Here is a 25,478-nt window from a genome sequence, read left to right as displayed (position 1 = left end):
GTGATCAGTAGGGAAGTTTGACTAGAGCATAAAGAAGTATTGACATATTGATTGAACATAGACTGAAGCAGGCTATTTTTCACTTTTATTCAAGTATTCTTATACAAAATGACTGATATGGTAATGTTTTACATAATTGCACATGTATAACCTATATCTGCTCACCACCTCAGGGAGGGGGGTGGGTAAGGAGGGAAGAAGGGATAGAATTTGGAATTCAAAACTTTAAAAATGTTAATTTAAAAAAAAAACAGTTTTGGGGGCTGAATTGGAGGAGTAAAGCTAGGGGAAAGGGGGAAAAGGGAAGAAGATGGAAATACCAGGTATGAGGTAATTGCTGCTCTAGCACCTTCTATAACTACCTATTTCCTGAGGACTTTAAAATGGTAAACAGTGGTTGGACTGGGATAGCAAAAGTAACAGGTTGTGGGAGTTAGTAGTGGGTGGCAGATGAATTATAATGTTCTCAAAGTTATTCATTCAATAATCATTAAGTGTCAGGCACTATGGTTAGCTCTGGAGATATAAAGGCTATACTTGTCTTTAAGGACTTTACAATTTAAGTGTAGAGACAATAAGCAAATATGTACAAATGAGCTATGTACAGAAGGAACAGGAAATAATTGAGAGGAAAGGCACCACAATTAACAAATTGGGAAAGGCTTCCTGTAGAAGATAAAATTTTAGTTGGGACTAAGAATCAGGAAACCCAGTAGGCAGAGATGAGGAAGGAAAGCATTCCTGGGAAGGGGGACAGCCAGAGGAAATGCCAGGAATTGAGAGATGGAGTGTTTTCTTAGTGGAACAGCAATGAGTACAGAGAGTGTCAGGCACAGGCAAGATATACAAGGCCCTAAGAACACCATCTGTTCTCCTGTGCTGTATTTGGCGTGAAAAACAATTAAGCGTATTAGTTTAAATGAAGATTGGATTACTGTGCAGGGAATAAACATTTATTTTGGAGCAGGGAATAAGCATTTATTTTGATCTTTTGATAGTATTTAAGTATTTGAAATGCTGTCATTTGGTCTATAGTGTTTTCTCTACTTCCACTCTCTTGGGTTTAGGTTTCAAGACTATATTTGAAATAGAGAAGGAATTTGATAGGATCCCTTTCTATTTTAGCAAATAGTTTATATCTTATATAATATGCATATGTTATATAATTGTTCTTTGAATGTTTGATGGAATTCAGTTGCAAATCCATCTGGTCTTAAGATTTTTTTTCTTTGAGAGTTGATTTATGGCTTGTTTGTTCATTTTAAAAAATGGGTTATTTAAATCTTTACTTTCTTGTTCTGAGTCTAGGTATTTTATATTACTATAAATATCCATGTCATTGAATTTATCAATTGATACGGAATTGAGGAATATAGTTTTAAATAATTATTTCATCTTGTGTGTGTGTGTGTATATATATATATATATATATATATATATATATATATTTTTTTTTTTTTTTTGCAGGGCAGTGGGGGTTAAGTGACTTGCCCAGGGTCACACAGCTAGTAAGTGTCAAGTGTCTGAGGCCGTATTTGAACTCAGGTACTACTGAATCCAGGGCCAGTGCTTTATCCACTGCGCCACCTAGCCGCCCCTTGTATATATTTTTTGAAACAAGTAATTTGGTTTACTTTTTAATATCAGGTTAGTTAATTTATTAATTTAGTCTAAAAACTACTCTTAGTTTTATCAATTCCATTTTTGTTTTATTTATAAGTTCAAATTAAAATAGTTTTATTAATTTTACTTTAAATTTTGTTAATTCCTTGATTTTTTGAATTTCTGTTTTTGGTGTTTGTCAACAGGCAATCAAAACGACATGAGACTTATGTGAAAACCAGGTTTTTTACAGGAGAAATGAACATGCATGGGAACCCAACAGGCTCAAAGTTTTTACAGAAGTTTACATTTTTTACAATAGCAGGACAAAAGGAGGAAGGGATACCAGGAAGGGGCTTAACATGGGATGGGGAACAGTGCATCAAAGGCATAGGACAGGGCTTCTTAAACTTTTTCCACTTGCTATCCCTTTCCTCCAGAGAAATTTTTACATGACCCTGGGTCATGTATAGGAATATAAAATAGGTATACATAACCTTTTACTTATCCTCACATTCTGATACTGAACCTAGGACACCCAAACCACTCCCCATGGAGAGAAGCAGGGAATCTGCAAAAGCCATATTGTTTTCCCTTGGGAGCTGTTAACTATGAAGATAGGAAGGTCCCCTTTTCTTCAGAAGACCCCTGCTGCCCAAGTAGTACCTCAGCCTGGCACAGTGGGTTGGCGCCTGTCTTGCCTTCCAAGGACACACAGGGATTCTAGCTTGGGATACAGTAACAAATTATGCATCATCCTTGACATATTCAGAGCTTCCTTCATGTTCTGAGTCCAGTGTTGTGAAAAATATGGCAACTCAAAATGACAAGTTATGGGGATCCTCTTAACTACCATCAATATATTTCATTGGGGTTATTCGGTTTATTTTTCTAGAGTCATCTAGATCCTGGAGTGGAAGAGTTGAGTTCAAATTAAGCCTTAGACACTTACTGGCAAGTCATTTTAACCTTTTTTTCCTTCAATTTCCTCAACTATAAAATAGGGGATAATAATAATGCCTACCTTCCAGGGTTGTGGTGAGGATCAAAGCTCTAATTTAGATATGAGTTCTAAAAGGGATTCAGACCCCAATTAATGGATAACTTAAGACTTGAGTCTTCATTAATACAAGTCAGGGTCTAGGTTCTCTTTACCCACATTAATCAGCACTCATAACAAGAACATAAAGAGGCAGGTCATAGAGACCTTAACTATAACAATGATATACAGACAGGGCATAGAAATTCTATTGATAAATGAAAATATTTTGAAACTGGACATGGGAATCAAAAAGTGGCATGCACAGAAAAGGCCAAATTTGTACCCAGATTCACCTTATGATGTGTAAACCCCCAAAACACACCTCCACGGAAAAAGGTACCTGCCTCGGGGGTTAGATCAAGACCCCAGGAACTCCAAATTAGGATAAACCCTCCCCTGTTCCTCCCTAAGGTGGAGATTATTGTAATGAGACTGATAATCAATTTATCCATACTATAAATATAACTATCTTTTATTTCCCTATTCGAGAGATACCTTTCCACCTTTCTGGTTCTCTCCCTGTGTTCACTTGCAGTATTGCAATAAAACTTGGGAAACTGAGTCACTGAGTCTTGTAATTCTTTTGGGATGCCTCATGATCAATTTGACCCTAAATCCCATCCCATATCAATGTGACTCAGAAATCCCTACTGAGTAGGTGCTTGTCAGACACTTACTAGCTGTGTGACCATGGGCAAGTCACTTAATCCCAATTGCCTTACACATCTGGGGCCATCTCTAGTCATCCTAATATTTATCTTGCCACTGGACCCAGATGGTTCTGGAGGAGAGAGTGAAGTTGGTGACCTTGAACAGCCCTTCCTCACTTAAATCCAGTTCACTGCAAGTCATGGCATCACCCTGATATCATGGTCCTCTTCTAGAAACAAAGGACAAACAACAATAATACCAACATTCACTCATTTGTTCTCTCTTTTGTTGGTGAAAGTATTTAGAGATAGAGAATTGGGAGAAACCCTAAAGACTACTTTGGCCTTTCCCCGGAAATTTGGCTATGTTGTCTCACATCCTTGACATATTGTTTGATTATATTACTTATGGTTTCTGTTATTTGTTATTGACTCATCAGTTCTCTTTTAGGACTAGATTATTTAGTTTCCATTTAAATTTGGAGGGTCACTTTTTCTTTCTCCTACAGTTCTTTATTGAATATAATTTTTATTGTGTTGTGGTTTTCTGTATTTGCCTGTAAGGGTTTTTTATGTTCTAATATGTAGACAATTTTTACAATGGTACCATGCACTGCCAAGAAATATGTTTTGTTTTTTCTTTCCCATTCAGTAATTGTCAAGGATCTATCACATCCAGCTTTTCTAAAATTCTATTTAGAGTGTTAACTTCCATCTTGTTTATCTTTCTTGTCAGATTTTGTTATATTTGGCATGTTTATGCTTTTTTTGGTAGGTCTATATAATTTTGCTATTTCTTCCTATAAATCAGTTAACTTTTTTTTTGTTATTCAGATGCTATCCCATTCAGTATAAATACTAATTCATTGTTTATGGGTTCCTTTAAGCATTATATAGTTTCTGTGTTGAACATGATTGCTAACCCTCCTTTTCTTAATTCACCTGAAGTATATTAGATTTTCCAGCCCCTTATTACTCTGTGAATCTCTATGGTTTTCTTGTAAAATATTGTTGGATTCTATCTTATTAATTCTGCTATCTTCATCCATTTTATGAGTATTCCATTTGCATTCATGGTTGTGATTGTTAATGGTGTATTTCTTTATGTTCTAGCCTCTTAAGTTTTCAAAAGGAGAATGAGTTATTGAAGGAGTGTACTCAAAACCAGTGTTCTATAATTGAAGCGATCCCTGTTTCTGTTCCACTGTCCCTCTTCTCTTCCCTTCACTCAGAGCCAGATCATAGGTTCTTTTTCTCTCTTTTTAGATCCTCCTTCACAGTCTGTTCTCTAGTTGGAATTGTTTTTCTTATTCCTAATTTCATTCCAACTCTGTTTTCTGTTCTTAAATTCCACCTTTACTCTGTTCCCAAACTTGGAGGGTCAGAGGAATATGTGTTCAGGAATGAACAATTCAGTTTTCCTTTTAACTGTTCAAATAAAATTGAGATTCTTATTAACCTCTGAGATAGGCCTACTCCCCACCACCTCTTGCGTGTTTTATAGTCTTCTCATTTACCTCAGTTATTTGAGACAGTAAGTTCTTCCCTTTTCCTTCCCTTTTCTTTCCTTTCACAGCCATCAAAACAGAACAAAACCACCTCCAGACCCCTCTGTCTCTCTAACCCTTGAAGACATTAGGGTTAGGTTTCTATATTTGTTTTCTTAACACTGCTTGCTCCTTTTCTCTTATGTAGTGTTTTTTCATTTGGTTTGGGAAGAAAAATTTTGGTCCATTCTTAAGATTTCATTAGCATAGGAAACTGCTGGTAAGGACATGCTCTCTACCAGTGCAGGTTGTAACTGCTTTGCAGTTTTGTCATAAGAGAATTACCTAGAATACTGAGGGATTCAGTGACTTGCCCAGGGTTACATAGGCATTTTGTGCCAAAGCTGGTCAGCTTATATTTCTGATTCAGAGATGAGGGCTCTCTACCATGTCTTGTTGCTCTCCTAGAGTTGTTAATTTAACATCATATTTTATAACTTTTATCAAAGAAGTCAGACGATAGATAGTAGTTACAAAAAAACCTAGTTCATAAACTAGGTGATACTATTGTCTGCTGAATCTTGACTTTTTAGTGGTTCAAAAGAATGTGGGGGGCAACTAGGTGACACTAGCTGTGTGACCCTGGGCAAGTCACTTAACCCTAATTGTACCACAAAAACAACAGAAAAAAATGGATGTAGGAATGTGGTAAAGTTACTACTAAGCATTTCAGTGCATGATACATGAACTGCATGTATCATCTATTTGCTTTCAAAAATATCTTTTAGTCACACTTTAGAGAAATTTTAAAACACAAACTCTTTAAGTTGTTTAATTAGCTTGCTTTATCTTTTATGATAATGCTGTTAGATATTCATCACTTGATAGTTATAGAAGCCTTCTTTAAGTAGATTGAAGTCTGTTTTGTTTGGTTAGTTACCTTTTTAACAGATCTGGAAAATTCTTTGGAAAGAGTGTTAAATTAGTTTTTAGTTTGAAGTGTTCTTGGTAATTATTTCATCTTGAATTTGGGAGAGATACAAAGAACATAATTATGTGTTGTTTTCTTAATCTTTGGGGAAAATGACCTTTGGGATATCAAAATCTTAACATAGGCATCTCCTCCTTGAATTAATTTATGATGAGTAACTCTTATTGGTGCTTTTTAAAATTTTTTTTTATTTTTTATTTTTAGTGAGGCAATTGGGGTTAAGTGACTTGCCCAGAGTCACACTAAGTGTAAGTGTGTGTTAAGTGTCTGAGGCCGGATTTGAACTCAGGTACTCCTGACTCCAGGGCCGGTGCTCTATCCATTGCGCCACCTAGCTGCCCCCTCTTATTGGTTCTTACAAATGAAAAGATGAAACAGCTGCTTTGTGTACTAATTAAACAGAAGATGGATGATTAAGTTAACTGATTAAAATATAGCATTAGTTCATGTTTGATAATTCCTCTTTGTAACTAAAATGGAAAAGGAATTAAAACATTTGTCATAATATTAGAATATTCATGGCTGGTTTACATTAGTTTGGACACAGTTTTTTTGTTTGTTTGTTTTGCGGGGCAGTGGGGGTTAAGTGACTTGCCCAGGGTCACATAGCTAGTAAGTGTCAAGTGTCTGAGGCCTGATTTGAACTCAGGTACTCCTGAATCTAGGACAGGTGCTTTATTCTCTGCACCACCTAGCTGCCCCAGTTATTTTTTTTTAAATAAAAACATTTTTTTAAATATAGTTTTGGGTTCCAATTTTTATCCCTATTTCCCTCCCTCCCCTCCCCTGAGGTGGCAAGCAATCAGATATGAGTTCTACATGTATGATTATATAAAACATTACCATATTTGTAATTTTGCACAAGAAAACCTGATTAAAAGAAAACAAATGAAAGAAAGTGAAAAATAGCATGCTTCAGTCTATACCATCCATATCAGTTCTTTCTTTGGAGGTGGATAGTATTTTTCCATCAATAGTCCTTTGGGATTGTATTGGATCATTGTATTGTTGAGAATAGTCAAGTCTTTCACAGTTCTTCACTATACATCATTTCATACATGTCTTTCCAGACCTTTCTGAAATCATCCTGCTTGCCTTTCTTACAGTACAATAATCTATCACCATCATATACCACAGCTTGTTTAGCCATTCTCCAATTGATGGGCATTCCTTTGATTCCCAATTCTTAGCCACCACAAAAAGCTGCTGTGAATATTTTTGTACAATTAGGTCTTTTTCTCTTTTTGGGGATGTCTTTGGGATATAAGCCTGGCAGTGGTATTGCTGGAAACAGCAGGGGCTTTAGTACTAAAATGGGTTTTTTTTTTTTGCATTATCACACTTTTATTGACTATCAAAAAGAAAAGGCTTGTGAAAGCTACCACATTTTCATGCTGAATGTTTTGCATTTTTTCTTAAACTTAAATTGCTTAGATTTTTTTTTTTTGAGTGACTTTATTCACTTGGAACAAATATTTATTTTATTTTTTCCAGTTACATGTAAAGGTAGTTTTCAACATTCATTTTCATAAGATTTAGAGTGCCAAATTTTTCTCCCTCCCTTTCCTCTCCCCTCTCCTCCTCCACAAGACAGCAACCAATCTGATATAGGTTATATACGTTCAATCTACAAGTGCTTTTTAAAAAATGTCTGTTCTGTCAATATCAGTTCTTTCCCTGGGAGTGGATAGTATGCTTCATCATTGGTCCCTTGGGATTGTCTTGGATCATTGTATTGCTCAGAGTAGTTAAGTCATTCACAATTGCTCATCGAACAATACTGCTGTCACTGTGCACAATGTCCTCTCCCAGTTCTGCTTATTTCACTGTACATCAGTTCATGTGAATATTTTCAGGTTTTTCTGGGATCATCCTGTTTGTCAGTTTCCTATAGTACAATAATATTCCATTACGATCATATACCACAGCTTCTTCAGTCATTCCCCAATTGATGGGCATTCCTTTGATTTCCAATTCTTAGTCACCACAAAGTTGTTATAAATACTTTTTGTACATTTTTCTCCTTTTCTCTTTTTCACAATTATTATTGTTAACTGTTTCCCTCCATCCTATTCCCTTCCCCATGATATTTACTCTATTATCTATCTTCTTTCACCCTATCCCTCTTCAAAAGGGATTTGCTTCTGACTGTCCCCTCCCCCATCTGCCCTCCCTTCTTCTGCCCCACCCTCTTTATCCCCTTCCCCTCCTATTTTCCTGCAGGATTAGGTAAATTACTCCACCGAATTGAATGTGTATGTTATTTCCTCTTTGAGCCAATTCTGATGAGATTAAGGTCTTTGGGCCAATTCTGATGAGTGTTAGGCTCATTTACTACCCAGTTTAAATAGATTACTCCACCCAATTGGGTGTGTATGTTAATCCCTCCTTGAGCCAACTTTGATCCTATTCTAATGAGTGTAAAGTTCATTTACTGCCATTCTCCTCCCCCATCTTCCCCCCCCCCCACTTCATAAGCCCTTTCCTGTTTCTTTCATGTGGGATTTCACCCTGTGCTACCTCTCCCCTTCCCCTCCCCTAGTGCATTCCTCTCACCCCTCAATTTTACCCTAAAGTTGTCATCATGGGGCAGCTAGGTGACACAGTGGACAAAACATCTACCCTGGACCCCAGGAGGACCCCAGCCTAAATTTGGCTTCAGACACGACATTCACCCACTGCATGACCCCAGACATGTCACCTAACTCCAACTTTTAATGGTTCTCTAGTGTCTTGTATTTGAAAGTCAAATTTTCCATTCAGTTCAGGTCTTTTCATCACAAATACCTGAAAGTCCTCTTTTTCATTGAAGTCCCATTTTTTCCTCTGAAAGATTATAATCAGTTTTTCTGGATAGGTGATTCTTGGTTGTAATCCTGATTCCTTTGCCCTCTGGAATATCGTATTCCATGCCCTCTGGTCCTTTAATGTAGATGCTGCTAGATCTTGTGCTATTCTGACTGGGGTTCTACAGTACTTGAATTCTTTCTTTTGGGCAGCTTGCAATATTTTCTCCTTGACCTGGGAGCTTTGGAATTTGGTTATAATATTCCTGGGAGTTTTGCTTTTGGGATCTCTTCCAGGAGGTGATTGGTGGATTCTTTCGATTTCTATTTTACCTTCTGCTTCTAGAATATCAGGGCAATTTTCCCTGACAATGTCTTGGAAGATGATGTTTAAGCTCTTTCCTTCATCATGGTTTTCAGGTAGACCAATAATTTTCAAATTATCTCTCCTGGATCTATTTTCCAGGCCAGCAGTTTTTCCAAGGAAATATTTCACATTTCCCTCTTTTTTGTTTATTTGGATTTGCTTTATTGTGTCTTATTTTCTCATAAAGTCACTAAGCTTCCATTTGTTTAATCCTAATTCTTAGGCAGTTATTTTCTTCAGAGAGCTTTTGTATCTCCTTTTCCATTTGACTTTTCAAGCTGTTGACTTTTTTCTCATGTCTTTCCTGCATCACCCTCATTTCTCTTTCCATTTTCCCCTCTATCATTCTTAACTTTATCTTCATAGTCTTTTTTGAGGGCCTCTATAGTCTGAGACCAATTTGTATTTTTCTTGGAAGCTTTTAGATATGGTCGCCCTCAGGTTGACATCTTCCTCTGAGGGTGCCCCTTGGTCTTCCTTGTTACTGAAGAAACTTTCTATGGTCCTCACCTTTCTCTGTCTGCTCATCTTGCCTTTCTTTTTCTTGACTTTTAGCTCCTTAAAGTGGGGTACTGTTTCCAGGCTGCACTGTCTCAAGCTTCAGGGGGTCTCAGGTGGTATGTTTTAAGGAAAGGCACATTCTTCATTTGCCTGGCCTGTTGATAACCTCAGGCCAACTTGCTAATCAATCAGACAACAAAACTTTGTGTGCTGTGGTTGTCAACTGATGAGCCTGTGCCCTTCCCCAACCTGGGCCACTGCTACTCAAGCCTACCTCCTGGTTCCCAGCAGGGGTGAAAAACCCAAGTTCTGCCTCAGCACCAGCAGAGACCCCTGTAATCTCCCCTGTGCCAAGGGCTCAGCCCTCTCACCAGACTGTGAGCTTAGTTCCAGATGACACTGACGCTGCAGCTGATTCAGAGACTTGGGGGATCAGGGCGGGGGGGAGGGGTGTCTCTTTCTCTTCCAAGGCCTTTCTGGGACTGGATCTGTGTCATTGTGACTGTGGGGCTGGGTTCCACTCCTGTCTTGGCACAGCAGCTCCCTCCTTCAGACCTTCCAAGCTGTTCTTGGTTGGAAAATGATCTCAGCACATTCTTCTGTGGATTTTGCTGCTCCAGGAATTGTCCCATGGCATTATTTGGAGGTTTTATGGAGTGATCATGTTGTGAGTTCGAGAGTCCACTGCCCTTCTTCCACCATCTTCAATTGCTTAGATTTTTCAACAAGCCCAGGTCTTATGGTATAAATTATAGTAAAGCTCCACTAATCTGACCTATTCAGTATAGTACATAATTTGAAGTAGGTAAGTTGTTTCTCAGTTGACTGAATGTACTATTGCTTTATGAATGAGTAATAATATTAGCTAGCATTTATATCGTCCTTTAGGATTTGTAAAACACTTTAATTAAGTATTATTTCATTTTATTCTCACTGTAACCCAGGGAGGTTTTACAAGTGAGGAAACAGTGACTTGCCCTGGGTCACATAGCTAGTGTCTGAGGGCATAAGTGAACTCTTATGTTAAGTAAACTACTTAAACTCTACTTACTCTACTTCCTCTCTCTATCTACTATGCTTCTAAGCAGCTGAAAAATCTGAACCAAGAGAATTTAAAATCTTTTCCCTTCCTTCTTTCATGCCCTTCCCCCCAGTATACCCTGCCTCCATCTGATATTTCAAATAAACAATTTAGGACCCCTGTACATAAAAGTAGAAAAGGGATTTAAATGTAATTTTACATTTAACCTTCAGGGTATAGGAATATTTTTATATCTAACCTCTGAGGAAGAGCAAATTCTCAATCTACCACTTCAGGTCAATTCTAAGATTAGTATTGTTAATTGCCTATTTCCTTTTGCATGGAAAAGTAATTTTACTATATGGCATCATTTATCTCTGGGTGTCATTTCATATCTATCAGGATTTAAAATGCTTTTCATACTTCACTGAAAAAAATGAGGCATTTTTCTGAGAGCTTCTTTTCTCCTTATTTTACTTCACTAAGATATCTTCTCTCCTTATCTCCTCTTTGATCCCTATCTCACTTGAAGAGGTGGCTTTTCTCCTTGCCAAGGTCAATCCCTCTATATTCATCCTTGATCAGGATGAGAAAACATCATTAGATTTGGCAATTAAGAAATCATCAGTCACTTTGGAGAGTACAGTTTCACTTGAAACAATGAGGCTGGAAGTCTAATTTCCAGAGGGTTTAGAATCAAGTGAGGAAATAGAGGTACCAAGTATAGATAGCTTTCTCAGGAAATTTAGTCAGAAAGAGAAAGAAATAGAGATTAGCTCATGGGGATGGTCATTATCATGTGAGGGTTTTTGTTTGTTTGTTTGTTTTTGTTTTTTTGTTTTTTTTGCAGGGCAATGGGGGTTAAGTGACTTGCTCAGGGTCACACAGCTAGTAAGTGTCAAGTGTCTGAGGCCGGATTTGAACTCAGGTACTCCTGAATCCAGGGCCGGTGCTTTATCCACTGCGCCACCTAGCTGCCCCTGTTTTGTTTTTTTTTTTAAAGGTAAGGATACATGGGTGTGTTCTTAGGTAGCAGTGTCAACTTCTTATGACAGGTATGTATAATTTCATGTGATCTTTTTCATTTCATAGGATAATAGATTAGGTACTAGAAAGGAAGTCCAATCCTCTTTGTTTTCTAGCAGAGAAAACTGAGTCATTATTTGTCACAAGGTGAAACTAGGTCTTCACACTCTGAATCTTTCTACTCTACCACATTTTCAAAAGTAATCATATTCTAGCTTGTTAAAGAGCTTCTCTTTTGTTAATTGAATTATTTAACTCTTTTTATTGCTATACAACTTTCAGAAAAGTTTGTTTTGTCTTCCCAAGTAGATTATAAGCATTATTATAAGACCATCCTATACTACTTTGTATTCCTTTCTTTCACTTCCTCTCTAGTCCTTGGCATAGTGTTTAACACTAGGCACACATCATATTTTTTGACTTGATAACTAGTCGTTAAAAAAGATCTTATAGAAATAGACAGTAGACTGAAAGTTATTCCAGTTTCTCTGCAGTGTTCTACAGATGTTTTGAACATTATTTATTTTTATTTTAAAACTTTTTTGGAGTATATGTAGTTCACTGCTATCCCCTAGTAAATGACTGATATTTCTATCAATAAGGAGGCTGGTGTATTTAGTTGACTGATTTTGGATCAGAGCACATACAGTTCAGTTTTAAACTACACTCCCTTAAGTGGTGCTACTTTTAAAAGGATCTGCCTAGCAGAATGAAGTATTATAACCATTAAATTTCAAGCTGACAACTTTACTAAAATGTGGTTTTCTTCACAGCAAAGTATTGGCTTTTAATATGTCAAAATTACATATGCTTTAAAGTTTGGTTAAGGACTGTTATCAAGTTCCCAAATTACAGGCTAAAAAACCCCCATCTCTTTTTGAAAGAAGAATGGGTGTAGGACTGAGGTAGAAATACATATAATTATCCACATAATTACTCAAAACGTGGGTTTACTTTTAGTAACAAATCTCAATTGTTGTAAGACCCAAAAGATTTAGTTCTGCTTTTGAGACATCTGATATATTAAGTGGAGTTTGGATAATACAAGATAGAAGTGGAAGATTACAACAAATTTTCCAAAATTGATTTTATGTCTAAAAGCGATCTTATGTAAATCATACTGGATACACTTCAAATTCTGGATGTGGAGATCTAGAGTGGGAGGTGAGGGGGACGAGATTGAGCTGGATAGGAATGAGGGAGCAAGTTTGTTCAGCAGCAGTAGCAGCAGGAGATTCAATTTTATTGGGATGGGGGGAATAAAAGAGAAGAGGGTCTAACAGTACATGGAGGAATGACTCTAGGCAAAGTATTAATGGATGAGGAAAGGTTCATTGAGGAAGGCAGGTGATTTTATGGGTTCAGTTTCATTCCCCAATGCCCAGCTTCATTATAGGTGTTAGTCCGCCTTACAGCAGGGAAGAGCAGGATGGCGCAGGAAGTCTGGAAGCCAGGTTAGAAGGCAGGAAATAGGAGCCATTGATGCCTGCCCCATGGGAAAGTTCTTTCTTTTTTAAAAAATAAATTTTTATTGGTATCTTCTGTTATTTTATATTGTAGTTATCTCCAATATTCTTCCCTACCCCTTCTCAGAGAGTAATCCTATTTTAGATTTTAGTATATTTTAAAGACAAAGAGGGAAAAAGCATCACAACTGATCAATCCATTGAAAAGTTTGAAAACATGCAGTGTGTAACAACTGTGGACTTCTGACCTCTTCAAAGGATAGGGTTTGGATTATTTTATCTCTTCATGTCATATTTGATCTTTATAGGTTTGTTACATTCACTTGATTTTTTTTTGTATGAGGTAACATTGTCATTGTGTATACTAGTTTTTTGTCTGCTTGCTTACTTCATTCAGCATCATTTCCTTTTTTTTTTCTTAAGCATCATTTCTTACGGTAATATATATTTCTATACCACAGATTAGCAGAATTCTTAACTAAAGGATACAGGAAATATGAAAAGACAATAGATAATTTTGACTGCATAAAATTTAAGTGCTTTTACATGAGTGAAATAAATGTAAACACTTTAGAAGAGAAAATATAGAATATGGACTAATATTTGCATAAAACATCACCGTCATCTGAATGAAGTCAGTATTTAGGAAATTGAATGTGTGTGTGTGTGTGTGTGTGTGTGTGTGTATGCATCATCAAGATCCTTTCCCTCCAAATTTACAAACTATTAAACCATTGCACAAAAACATTCCAAGTAACTAATAGCAAGAGAGAGACAAAGTGAAGGGAATAGTTAGTGCTAGAGGAGCTATGGAAAAACAGGCATACTGATGCATTGATGATGGAATTGTGAAATGGTGCAACCATTCTGGATTTGTTTGTAACTGCAGCTAGGTGGCTCACTGGATGGAGTGCTATGCCTGGAACAAATTCAAATGTGACTTCAAACACTTAATAGGTATATAACCCTGGACTAGTCACTTAACTTTTCTTTGCCTTGGAGGCAGTTTAGTGGATAGAATACTGGACCTGGAGTTTGGAAGACCTGATACAAATCTTACCTCCAGGCACTTATAAGCAGTGTGACCTGAGGCAAGTCTCTTAACCCTGTTTTTCTCAGTTTTCTCATCTGTAAAATGAGCTGGGGGGAGGAGATGACATATCCTCAAGGAAGTCAAAGTCAGAAACAAAGGTACAATAGATAGAAAAATATTCAGAGCAATTCTCTTTATGGTAGGAAAGAAACAAAGTAGGTGCCCATTGATTGGGGAAATCACTTTTTAAAAAGCTGAATATGAATAATGCAGTAAGAAATTATGAATATGAAGAATTAAAAGTAACATTAATATCTATATAAACTGATATAGAATGAAGTAACAGAACGAAGAAAATAATATACAGAATGACTTCAACAATGTAAATGAATAGAGTTGTAAATAGAAGTTTCATTTTGAGTGATGGAAAAAGAAGTGAAATTCTTGGAGAAGAGATAATGAAACCTGGTATCAAACACTACCACTATGCCTGATATTTCTGCTTAAGTGTTTTTTTTTCCCCTTAGAATATATTCAGTCAAGAAAAGATAGGTGTAAGGACAAAAAGTATCCCTAAAGCACTGTGGAGTGTTGGTTTTTTTTTAATAGTTCAAAATGTTCTAGGATAGTTCTTAACTTGTGGTCCATAGATTTGCTTTTAGAACTATTTTAGTAAGTATTTCAATCTAACTGGTTTTCTTTGTAATCCTATTTTATATTATGCCTCCAAAAACATTATTCTGAGAAAGGGATCATTTTGGCTTTACTAGATTGCCAAAGGAATTCATGAATAATTATATATTTTTTTCTTTAATGAAAATTTTTATTATAAAGGGTAAAACGAACATATGCATATTTGATGAATTTCTGGAGTTACTTCTGATACTCAGTAAGAGTTTCTATTATATTTTACCAAACTGCATTTAAAGTTCCTTTTTATCCTTTTTTCTTTTGTAGGCCTATGAAAGGAGATTTCCTACGTGTCCTCTGATTCCAATGTTTGTACACAGCGACACTGTGAATGAATATAAGAGTGATGATGGGGCTATTCATGTTATTGAACGACGCTGTAAACTGGATATAGATGCACCCAGACTATTGAAGAAGGTATTACTAAAGAATATACATATCTAACAGTACTATGTGGCACTTTTACAAAAATTAGCCGTGTGTTTAGCACTGAGAAATTGGAAGTAAATGTCAAAATGCAGAAAAATACTCATTCTTTACAGATCAAAATGCAGTTAGATAATAGTAAATTCAATGAGCACAGACAAAAGACATAGACCTAAATTGTGACTTAATAAAATTAATTCTAAATGGAGTAGATCAAAGAATGAATAATAGAAACAATAATTATATGAAAGACAATGATAATGATGAGACAATATGGCAAAGTTTCTGACTAAAGCAGTCTTAGAGGAAAAAGTAATCTCTAAAAGCATGTATTAACTAAGTATAAAAAGATAAGCTAGGGGGCAGTTAAGTGGCCCAGTGGATAAAGCATTGGCCCTGGATTCAGGAGGACCTGAGTTCAATTCTGGCCTCAGATACTTGACACTTACTAGCTGTATGACCCAGGGCAAATCACTTAACCCTCATTGTCCTGCCTGTCCCCCCTCCCCCAAATGGTAAACTAAATTAACTATGCATTTTTTTAAAAAGTACAAAAGAAGAAAGTTTGAAAATTACTAGAGAAATATAAATTGGAAACCATAAAAGACTGTGTAACTGAACAAAACTAAAAGCCAGTTCTTTGAAAAAACTAGCAAAATTGATAAACCTGTAACAGCCAGTCTGATTAAAAGGAAAAAATAAACAAGACAAAATCACAATAAAACCAGAAGAAATAAAAGAATTATCTAGACAGAGAAAATGAGGATTATATAACCATACTAAGAAGATCTTAAATAATCCTATCTCTAAAAAGGAAATAGAACTACCATTTGGGTATGGGAAAGAAATTTCCTGTTCCTGATGGATTTATAGGAGAATCAAACTTTTAAAGTATAATTAATATCTAATACTGCCCAAATTCTCAAAAATTGAACAAGAAAGCATCCTACCAAACCCATTGTATAAGACAAATATGGACATAATACCTAAACCAGGGAAAGATAAAGCAAAAAAGGATCATAATAGATTAATTTTGTTTGTTTGTTTTTTTGGGCAGGGCAATGAGGGTTAAGTGACTTGCACAGCTAGTCACACAGGTCACACAGCTAGTGTCAGGTATCTGTGGTCAGATTTGAACTCAGGTCCTCCTGAATCCAGGGCCAGTGCTTTATCCACTGCGCCACCTTGCTGCCCCCTAGATTAATTAAAAAAAAAATCCTGTCAAATAGACTAATAATTGGTCTAAGAAATTGTTCATTATGAGTAGGTTGGATTTATACTAGGGATGCAAAGATGGTTCAGTAATCAACATAAGTAATCATTCTAGACCAGAATTACCAGAATTCAGGTGTAGAAAAGGTCTTTGACAAAGTACAACACTCATTTATGCCAAAAACCTTACAAAATATAGGCATAGAGGACTTTTTTTTTTTGGTGAGGCAGTTGGGGTTAAGTGACTTGCCCAGGGTCACACAGCTAGTAAGTGTTAAGTGTCTGAGGCTGGATTTGAACTCAGGTCCTCCTGAATCCAGGGCAGGTGCTCTATCCACTGCGCCACCTAGCTGCCCCTAGAGGACTCTTTAAAAAAAATAAATATAAGCTGTATCTATCAAAAAGCAAAGATTATGTACAATGAGGATATACTCGAAATCTGCTGTTATTGAGAAGAAAAGCAAGGCTACCTCCTACTCACTGCTATTTTATATACTTCTAATGATGCTAGAAGTAGTAATAAAATGAGAAATTTAAGGTTTAAATAGGCAAAGAGGTGACAAAACTATCCCTATTTGCTGATGCCACGATGGTTTACTTTACATCCTGGGAATTGGGAAATTAACAAATTGAGAGAATAGCTTAAGCAAAGCTGCAGTGTATAAAATTAGTCCATACAAATCAATAACATTTCAAAATAATAACAAATCCAAGAGACAAAATTCTATAAGATATTTGGGAATGAAAGCCATTTTATAATTGCATAGTTTCAATTGATTGAGTTGCACCTATATGATAAAAATTATAATACTGCCAAGTTAATCTACAGTTTTAATACTGTACCAAAGGGATACTTTACAGAGCTAGATAAAATAAAATAGTCGTGGAATTCATTTGGAAGAACAAAAGTGCTAGAATATGAGGGAAAGTAATGAAAAAAGTTCCACAATAACTTAAAAATAGATATATAATCTGAAAATTAATTGATCATACCACTAAAAAATTAAAAGAGAAGCAGATCATACACACACACACACATTTTAAAAATATGAGTAGGGGATGCATTCTTTTTTTTTTTTTTTTTTTTTTTGCAGGGCAATGGGGGTTAAGTGACTTGCCCAGGGTCACACAGCTAGTAAGTGTCAAGTGTCTGAGGCCGGATTTGAACTCAGGTACTCCTGAATCCAGGGCCGGTGCTTTATCCACTGCGCCACCTAGCCGCCCCCTAGGGGATGCATTCTTAACAAAACAGTGGATAGAGGCAATTAAAAAATAAAATTGATAGTTTTGATTGCATGAAATTGAAGAGCTTCTGCACAAACAAAATTAATGTTCAGAAGGAAGGCAGTTGTCTGGAATCTTTGGAACAAATCTTTAACAAGAATTTGGCATCTAAGGTATATAAACAATTAACAGAAACAGTGAAGTGAAGTGGACAAAGGATGTAAACAGACAGCTTCCAAATGAAGAATTACAAATTACTAACAACCATATGAAAGAATGTCCAAATTGTTACTAATAAATGAAATACAAATCAAAATAATGCCCAGGTTTCACTTTATATCCAGCAAGTTGGCAAATATGAAAGAAGATTGGAATTGTCAATGTTGGGTTGTGGGAAGACAGGTACACACTGCGTTGTTGGTGGAGTTGTGAATAAGTACAACCATTTTGGAAAGCAATTTGGAATTATGTAAATAAAATGGCTAAAATGTCCATCACCTTTGACACAAAGATTCATTTGCTTGGTATATGCTCCAAAGAAGTCATTGACAAAATAGAAGGCTCCATATGCACTAAAATATTTATAAATGAATTTTTTTTTTAGTTGCAAAGAAGTAGGAACAGAATATAGCTGTCAATGGTGGAATGACTAAACAAATCATGGTACATGAATATAAAAGAATATTACCATGGTATAAAAAATGATAAACATGATAAATATAGAGGAGTATGGAAAGGCTTACATGAACTGATGCAAAGTGAAACAGCCAGAAAAAATGATATACACAAGTGACTGCAGTAATATAAAATGAAACAACTGTAACTATAGAACAATAATAAATGAATTTTGCAAAACTATAAAGAACAAGCCTGCTTTCAAAGGAAAGCTATAAGGAAATATTAACCCTTCTCCTTTTTAAAGTGGTGTCTTATAGGTACAATGCAAGGTATATAATGTCCTTTTTTGGTTTTGGGGTGTATTGGTAAGTTTTGCTAAATTTTCTTCCTTTGCCTTTTAAAAAAATCCTTTGTTAGGTATACTATATAGCTCTTTCAGATGAGGGAGTAGGGGGAATATAGAATAAAATCTAGGTGATCTAAAAACATGTGATCAGTAAAAATCTATTTTTAAAAATGCTTTTAAAAATAAAAACAAGAAATAAACCCCTCGTTCCACCTTCACACAGATAGCTACTGCATTTTAACTACCACTAATACAAATCTTATATCTTTTTTAGATTGCAGGAGTTGATTATGTTTACTTTGTTCAGAAAAATTCATTAAACTGCCGGGAACGGACCTTGCATATAGAGGCTCATAATGAAACATTTTCCAACCGGGTCATCATTAACGAGTACTGCTGTTACACAGTGAGTAATCTGGAATGACAACAAAGGGTCCTGTTAGGCATTTGGTATTCTGTGGCCCCAGCAATACCGTGTTGACAGATTGGCCTTTCCCCATATGTTTTATTTATCACCAGAAGCTAATGAGAATATTCCTCTGAATCACTAAGGATGTGATAGCTCGTCTTTGCCTTTAAACAATCCTATTTCCCATTCTCTTGAGTAACTTTCCTATTGAAAACTTAAATTAGTGTTCTCAATTAGTTAATTTAGTAGGGGGTAGTCTAGCAATAATAATACAATTTTTAATGGATTACTATTGTGAGAATTGTAATTTTCTATAAAGTATCACTTTGATTCTGACCCCATTCTTGCTTTCCAAGAATACCTGTAGGAGAGCTGGATAATTTTTTAACGTGTGAGTTAGAACTGAGGAAGACAGTACCAAGAACTTTTCTACATATAGTTTGCTCTTAATATGTTTGTTGGATTGAATTCAGTTTCTATTTCTAACCTAAATGCAAAACAATCCTTAGAATATTTTAAAAATGTTTTTTCAATTTCCAAATTAAAAAAAATTATTTGGGTTTTTTATGATTTTGAACCAGGTTTTATAATTTTTCTATGTAATTTTAAGAGGAATAATAGAAAGTTTAGCTAGATCTATTTCATGCTTTCATTATGGGTTACTCATAGTTTGAATAGCTTATGTTATGTCACTTGCCAAAACAGGTGATTTAAATGCTTTCTTCCTTGCTTGCAGGTTCACCCTGACAATGAAGACTGGACCTGCTTTGAACAGTCAGCAAGTCTGGATATTAAATCTTTCTTTGGTTTTGAAAGCACTGTGGAAAAGATTGCAATGAAACAGTATACCAGCAACATTAAAAAAGTAAGTCTTGGCATGGGACTTTACAAAGGAAAAAAAGGCTATCTCTCTGAGGTGACCTCAGTTGGCATTCTCTCTTGAGGGTGAGGGCATGACTAGATGAGGGACCTCAAAATTTCCTGATGAGCTACTTAATGGAACTCATAAGGCTTATAATCACGAGAAGATGAATGGCAGATATTGGTGCTAAAAGTATAAGTGGTTAATGGAAGTAGACAGCTCATTTTATTTTCTGTCCCATTAAAATCCCCCAGTACTTCTAGGAAAGGAGCATGACGTTCATAGTCTGCTTGGATACTCAACAGTGCATTGGGGAGCTATTAGATGGTTTTACGAGTCCTACTTCAGATCACTGAAATAGTCTCATCTTCCCTAGAAGGCCCTGTCTGCTAAAATTTCACATATAAAAGCATAAAACTTAAGGAATTTTGTTTTATGGTGTGTCTGTCAATGGGAAATTATTGAATGGTTAACAGGCTTGTTTATATCTTGTTTACTTCAGTGCAGGTGGATCATCAAGGCAACATGCAATATTTGTAATTGGTTATGTAGGAAATAGCTGCTCACTCAGGCTAGACTTAGTCCTGAGAGGCAACATAATATAGTGGAAAGCTTCTAAGATTATAGATAAGAGAATTGGAAGGGACTTTGGAGGTCTTCTCTTCTAACCCCCTCATTTTATAGATGTGGAAACTGAGGCCCAGAGAGTGATTTGTCTACGTGTATTAAGCAGCTGAGCATCAAACCTAAGTACTCTGACTTTAAATTCAGTGTTTTTCTCATTGTACTATGAGTACCAGTGTGTTAGACTTGGGTTCAGGAGAATCTTGGGTTTCAATTATGCTTCTTAACAACCTGGCAAATCACTTAACCTTTTTGTGCCACATTTTTCTAATACATAAAATGTAGGCTTTGGACTAGATAATGTCCAAAATTCCTTTCACCTCTCAGCCTACATTTCTGTGATCTTTTTACCATATCATTCTATCTCTAGATACCAAGTCTAACCTGAGTGGACAGCATTTTTCTGCCTGGTAGCACACCTCACAGGCCTGCCTGAATATTAAATGAAATAATAATATAGGTAAAGCACTAAGAAACATCATTGTTATTACTTTTAATACACAGGACTTTTCTAGAAAGAGGGAATTAAAAATAAAGATAAATAGATGGTTTAAGGTACCATTCCTCCATTTTCATTTGCAGCATTCATTTTTGATAACATTGTAAAAGATGGATAATTTTAAAGATGGATAATTCATACATTATGCATTCCCTTGTCATAAAATGAGACTTTGTTTTAAAGGGAAAAGAAATCATTGAATATTACCTGCATCAGTTAGAGGAAGAGGGCATCACATATGTGCCCCGCTGGACTCCTCCAGTCTCATGCTCCTCAAAGAAAACTTCATCTTGCAATAAACAACCAGTGTCAGCTGCTATTAGCATACCAGATACACCACCAAAAGAAGGATTAAATAATGAAATTCTTAACTCTAACAGTTCATCTGAGCTTGTGGTTGGAACACCTGATGGTAAGATGTTTTATTCCTAATATAATTCTTAATTTTATTCCAAAAGTTGAGTCGTTAGAAGTCACCCAGAGGGCAATGGAGAGGAACATTATGGGAATGAGTAGGAGTGCAACTCATTACCAACAAAGAATTATAAAGGAGCAGCATTGCAAACAATGTCACCAGAAAGATGTGTGACCTGAAAAGGGGATAGAGTCAGCATCTATGAGTGAGGGCTGCTAACTAGAGATGATGTGCTCCATTAGTATTCATGTACTATTAAGAGGAATGTTTTCCCCTAGTAGAGGACTTAAGGTTTTCCCAGTTGTAAGGAATGTGTCTATCTAAGTGTGGTTCTATGCTACAAATTCATTAGGAGAAAAAACAGCAGAAGTTTGACATTTATAGGATAGTCCCATTAGAAGTGATACAGGGCCAATTTACTTTATGGCAGTTTCTTTGTTTGATGGTGTGATGGACTTTGGAATAGTCTGTGTGTGAAGCAAAATCCTAAGGGATTAATTTTATTACCTTTTTCATAGAGTTGATCATGCAGATAGTGTGATGTAATAGAAAGGATGCTTGATTTATAGTCAGAAGACCTGAGTTCAAATCCTGGTTCTGTCCCTTACTATTTGTGTGATTTTGGAAAGTCACTTAACTTCTGTTTCCTTATCGTTAAGGTTTCTTATATTCAAATCTATGATCTTATGGTCCTATATCACCTTCATATCCCAGTATGTCCCTCTACCTATTCCTTTTTTTTTTTTTTTAGTGAGGCAATTGGGGTTAAGTGACTGGTAAGTGTTAAGTGTCTGAGGCCGGATTTGAACTCAGGTACTCCTCACTCCAGGGCCGGTGCTCTATCCACTGCGCCATCTAGCTGCCCTACCTATTCCTTTTTAACAAAGATCATCAGAGAGTGAAACACTTTTTTTTTTGAGGAAAATCTTTTGAGTAAAATTAACCACCATATCAACTGACACTATATGTAGTGCTTCATATTCATACTCTTCTTCCCCCTTCTTATAAAGAAGGGAGATCTATTCCCCTATTTCTTCTTTAAGGCCAAGCTTGGTCTTTAAGATCATACGGTATTTAAATCTACTTTTTTTGTACTTCTTCATATTTACTTGTAGCCATTTTGGATGTTCTCATGATTCTATTTATTTCATGTTGTATTAGTTTGTATAAGTATTCCTATAGTTCTCTCTATTCCTATTTATAGTGCTTAATGGCATAGTAATATTACATTACATTTGTATACCATAGAGTGTTTTAGCCATTCCCCAATTGATGGGCATCTGCTTTATTTCCAGTTTTTTGTTAGTATAAATATTGTGGTATAGATGAGACCTTTCTATCTTTGACCTCCTTGTGGTATATACCTACCAGTGGGTATCTCAGGTATCAAAGGGTATCTAGATACTTTCTTAGCATAGTTCCACTTTGTTTTACGGAATGGTTGGACCATTTTACAGTCTCAACAATGGTCTGTTATAGTGTTTCCCTCTCCATAACCCCTTCATCATTGACTTTTCTACATTTTGTTATCTTTGCCATTTTGTTAAATAACAAGATTAAGATTTGAAAGTGCTTTACATACATTATCTCATTTGAGCCTTAAAACAATGCTGTGTTATTTTACTTGTAGTTACTTCTTGGTATTCTCTCCATTTTACAAATAAGGAAACTGGGGCTTAGAAGAAATTAAGTAATTTGCCCATGATGTCACAGCTAGTACACATCAGAGATGGAATTTGAACCCAGTCTTGCTGCATTCAAATTGATTTACTGTTCCACATAATTATTTCCCCTCATTTCTTTTTGGGTGGGAGGCAATCAGGGTTAAGCAATTTTCCCTAGGTCACACAACTAGGAAGTGTCTGAGGTCAGATTTGAACTCAGGTCCTCCTGACTCCAGTATATCCCCCCTACCACCTAGTTAAAATTTTTCTTTCCCTCAAGTTTTTCTAGAATGTTTTTTATCTTTTTGGTTTCCATTATATGCTTCCTTGTGATATGTGTATTTTTTTGTATAATCTTCTTCCTTTGCACTCCTTCCCCAAGTAGAATAAATTCCTGGAAGGCAAAGACTGTCGGTTTTTTATCTTAGTATTCCCCAGTGCCAGCCACCTACTGGATATTTGACAAATGTTTGTGAATTTGTACAAGTACAATAATAGAGAGGTGGGGTTAAATTTTGATTCTACTGCTCTATAGAAAGACCAAAATTAGAATTTTTCTTGCCCAAAAGTAATTGGGGTCTAAATTACACTCAAGTAAGTATAAACTTCTATAAATTATTTCTTTCAGATAAATTGGATGCAGACTACATCAAGAGGTATCTGGGTGATTTGACTCCACTACAGGAAAGCTGCCTGATCAGGCTTCGACAGTGGCTCCAGGAAACCCATAAGGGCAAAGTAAGAAATGAGTAATAGAGTTGAAATTCCCAGTGTCTTAAAGTAAACCTAAGAAGAAGAATATAACAATTCAATGCAAGGAACTAATAATTAATCTTACTCTTAGCTTTCTATCCATATAAGGAACATATAATCCCAATTATCAATGAATATTTATCAATTATCAATCAGTATTTCTTTCATGTAATACTTAAATGCTTTGGAACAAAGCATGCTATGATGTTTTCCTGTATATAATTTGTCATGTTTCTCATGTAAAACTTATTAGAGAAAATTTCCATAATTAAAAAAAAGATTCAACTACTAACTTAAAATAATAGTCCTATTCAGCAGTTCATAGCTTATTTAATAATTAATAGTTTTTGAACCCTAGTTAGGCTTCTTTGAGAACTTTCATCAAGGGACTTTTTTAGTATTAAAAATAAAGCATCTTTAATTTTAAGAAATCATGCAGTTAAAATTTAATAGTATCTTTGACTTTACTACTAAATCCTCTACTTACTATTTATATATGGTCAATTTGAAAAGGTTGTGAATTGCCCTTCAAGTTTTCTCCTGTTCCATCCCTCTTCTTTTAAAGATTTAGAACTCTGCAGTAACTCATATTTGTGGAGAATGGGAGCTCAGTTTTGTTTATATAGGTACAATTACCAAGAAAAGATAGGCATTCCATGAAATTGTTCTGCTGTTTAATCACATCCCATACCATAGATCAAATATTTAGTCTTGTTGTCATTTGTATTATAAACTTGGTGCTACTTACCTATCATTGATATGTTAAATGTTTTTGGAGGGTTTTAATAGTGATGTGTAGGGGACAGCTAGGTGGTGCAGTGGATAAAGCACCAGCCCTGGATTCAGGAAGACCAGAGTTCAAATCCGGCCTCAGACCCTTGACACTTACCCTGGGCAAGTCACTTAGCCCTTACTGTCCCATGCCCCCCAAATAGTGATATGGAATTAACATGTTCATCATATAAGCAGTGACAAAGATTTCAGTAAAATGCTTCACTAGGAATAGAAGTACATTAAGGGGCCAGGAGAGTAAAGCAAACTAGTTTATGTGAAAATCAGCCCACAGACTTTAACAGATTTTCTAGCTGTAAAAATTAGCAGCAGGATATGTTACCAAAGAAATGCCAGTGAAGGTTTCTATGGGATCAGTATTATTTATCTGGCCATAAACACTTGCTGTTTTATAGGCTATTCATAGCTATGTCTTATGCTTTTCTAAAACCAAAATGAAGTAGTAAAAAGAATCATTCAATGATAATAGTTCTTATTTTCTTAATTGATGTAAGGGAGCTCAATTTTTCTAAGATAACTTTATTTACTAGTCCAGTCCTGAAATTAGGTATAAATAAGAGGAAGGAGTGGTTCTAAAGTCCAATTCTCTTTGCATTTTGTTTTTAACAGTAACTAGAATCTTCTTTTTCTCTATAGATCCCCAAAGATGAGCATATATTACGCTTCCTTCGTGCTCGTGACTTCAATATTGACAAAGCTAGAGAAATCATGTGTCAGTCATTAACCTGGAGAAAGCAGCACCAAGTGGATTATATTCTTGATACGTGGAACCCTCCCCAAGTACTTCAAGATTACTATGCAGGAGGCTGGCATCACCATGATAAAGGTTTGGGCTCTATGGTATTATTATAGAGTTTAAATCTTACATTTGCCCACAGTACATCCATTGTTATATCCCTTTATACATCCAATGAAGGACTGGCCTTCTATAGAGAAAATGACACTTTTGATGTATATGTTAGTAGTTCTAAC

The 25,478-nt window shown here is 35.8% G+C and overlaps 1 protein-coding gene across 1 annotated transcript in view; it reads left to right on the top strand.

Moving 5' to 3' along the window:
* Window positions 1-25,478, top strand: part of SEC14L1 (SEC14 like lipid binding 1) — a 77,485-nt gene that overhangs the window by 29,082 nt on the left and 22,925 nt on the right. Inside the window, exons 3-8 of the mRNA XM_044002172.1 lie at window positions 14,930-15,079; window positions 18,763-18,894; window positions 19,634-19,762; window positions 21,066-21,294; window positions 23,590-23,699; window positions 25,143-25,332. Coding sequence (XP_043858107.1) covers window positions 14,930-15,079; window positions 18,763-18,894; window positions 19,634-19,762; window positions 21,066-21,294; window positions 23,590-23,699; window positions 25,143-25,332 — 940 coding nt within the window. The remainder of the gene's footprint in view (window positions 1-14,929; window positions 15,080-18,762; window positions 18,895-19,633; window positions 19,763-21,065; window positions 21,295-23,589; window positions 23,700-25,142; window positions 25,333-25,478) is intronic.

The sequence above is a fragment of the Dromiciops gliroides genome, chromosome 4, assembly GCF_019393635.1.
Source record: "Dromiciops gliroides isolate mDroGli1 chromosome 4, mDroGli1.pri, whole genome shotgun sequence".
Taxonomy (NCBI): Eukaryota; Metazoa; Chordata; class Mammalia; order Microbiotheria; family Microbiotheriidae; genus Dromiciops; species Dromiciops gliroides.
Note: the sequence above shows the minus strand (reverse complement) of the source record. Positions and strands in the feature narration are given on the sequence as shown.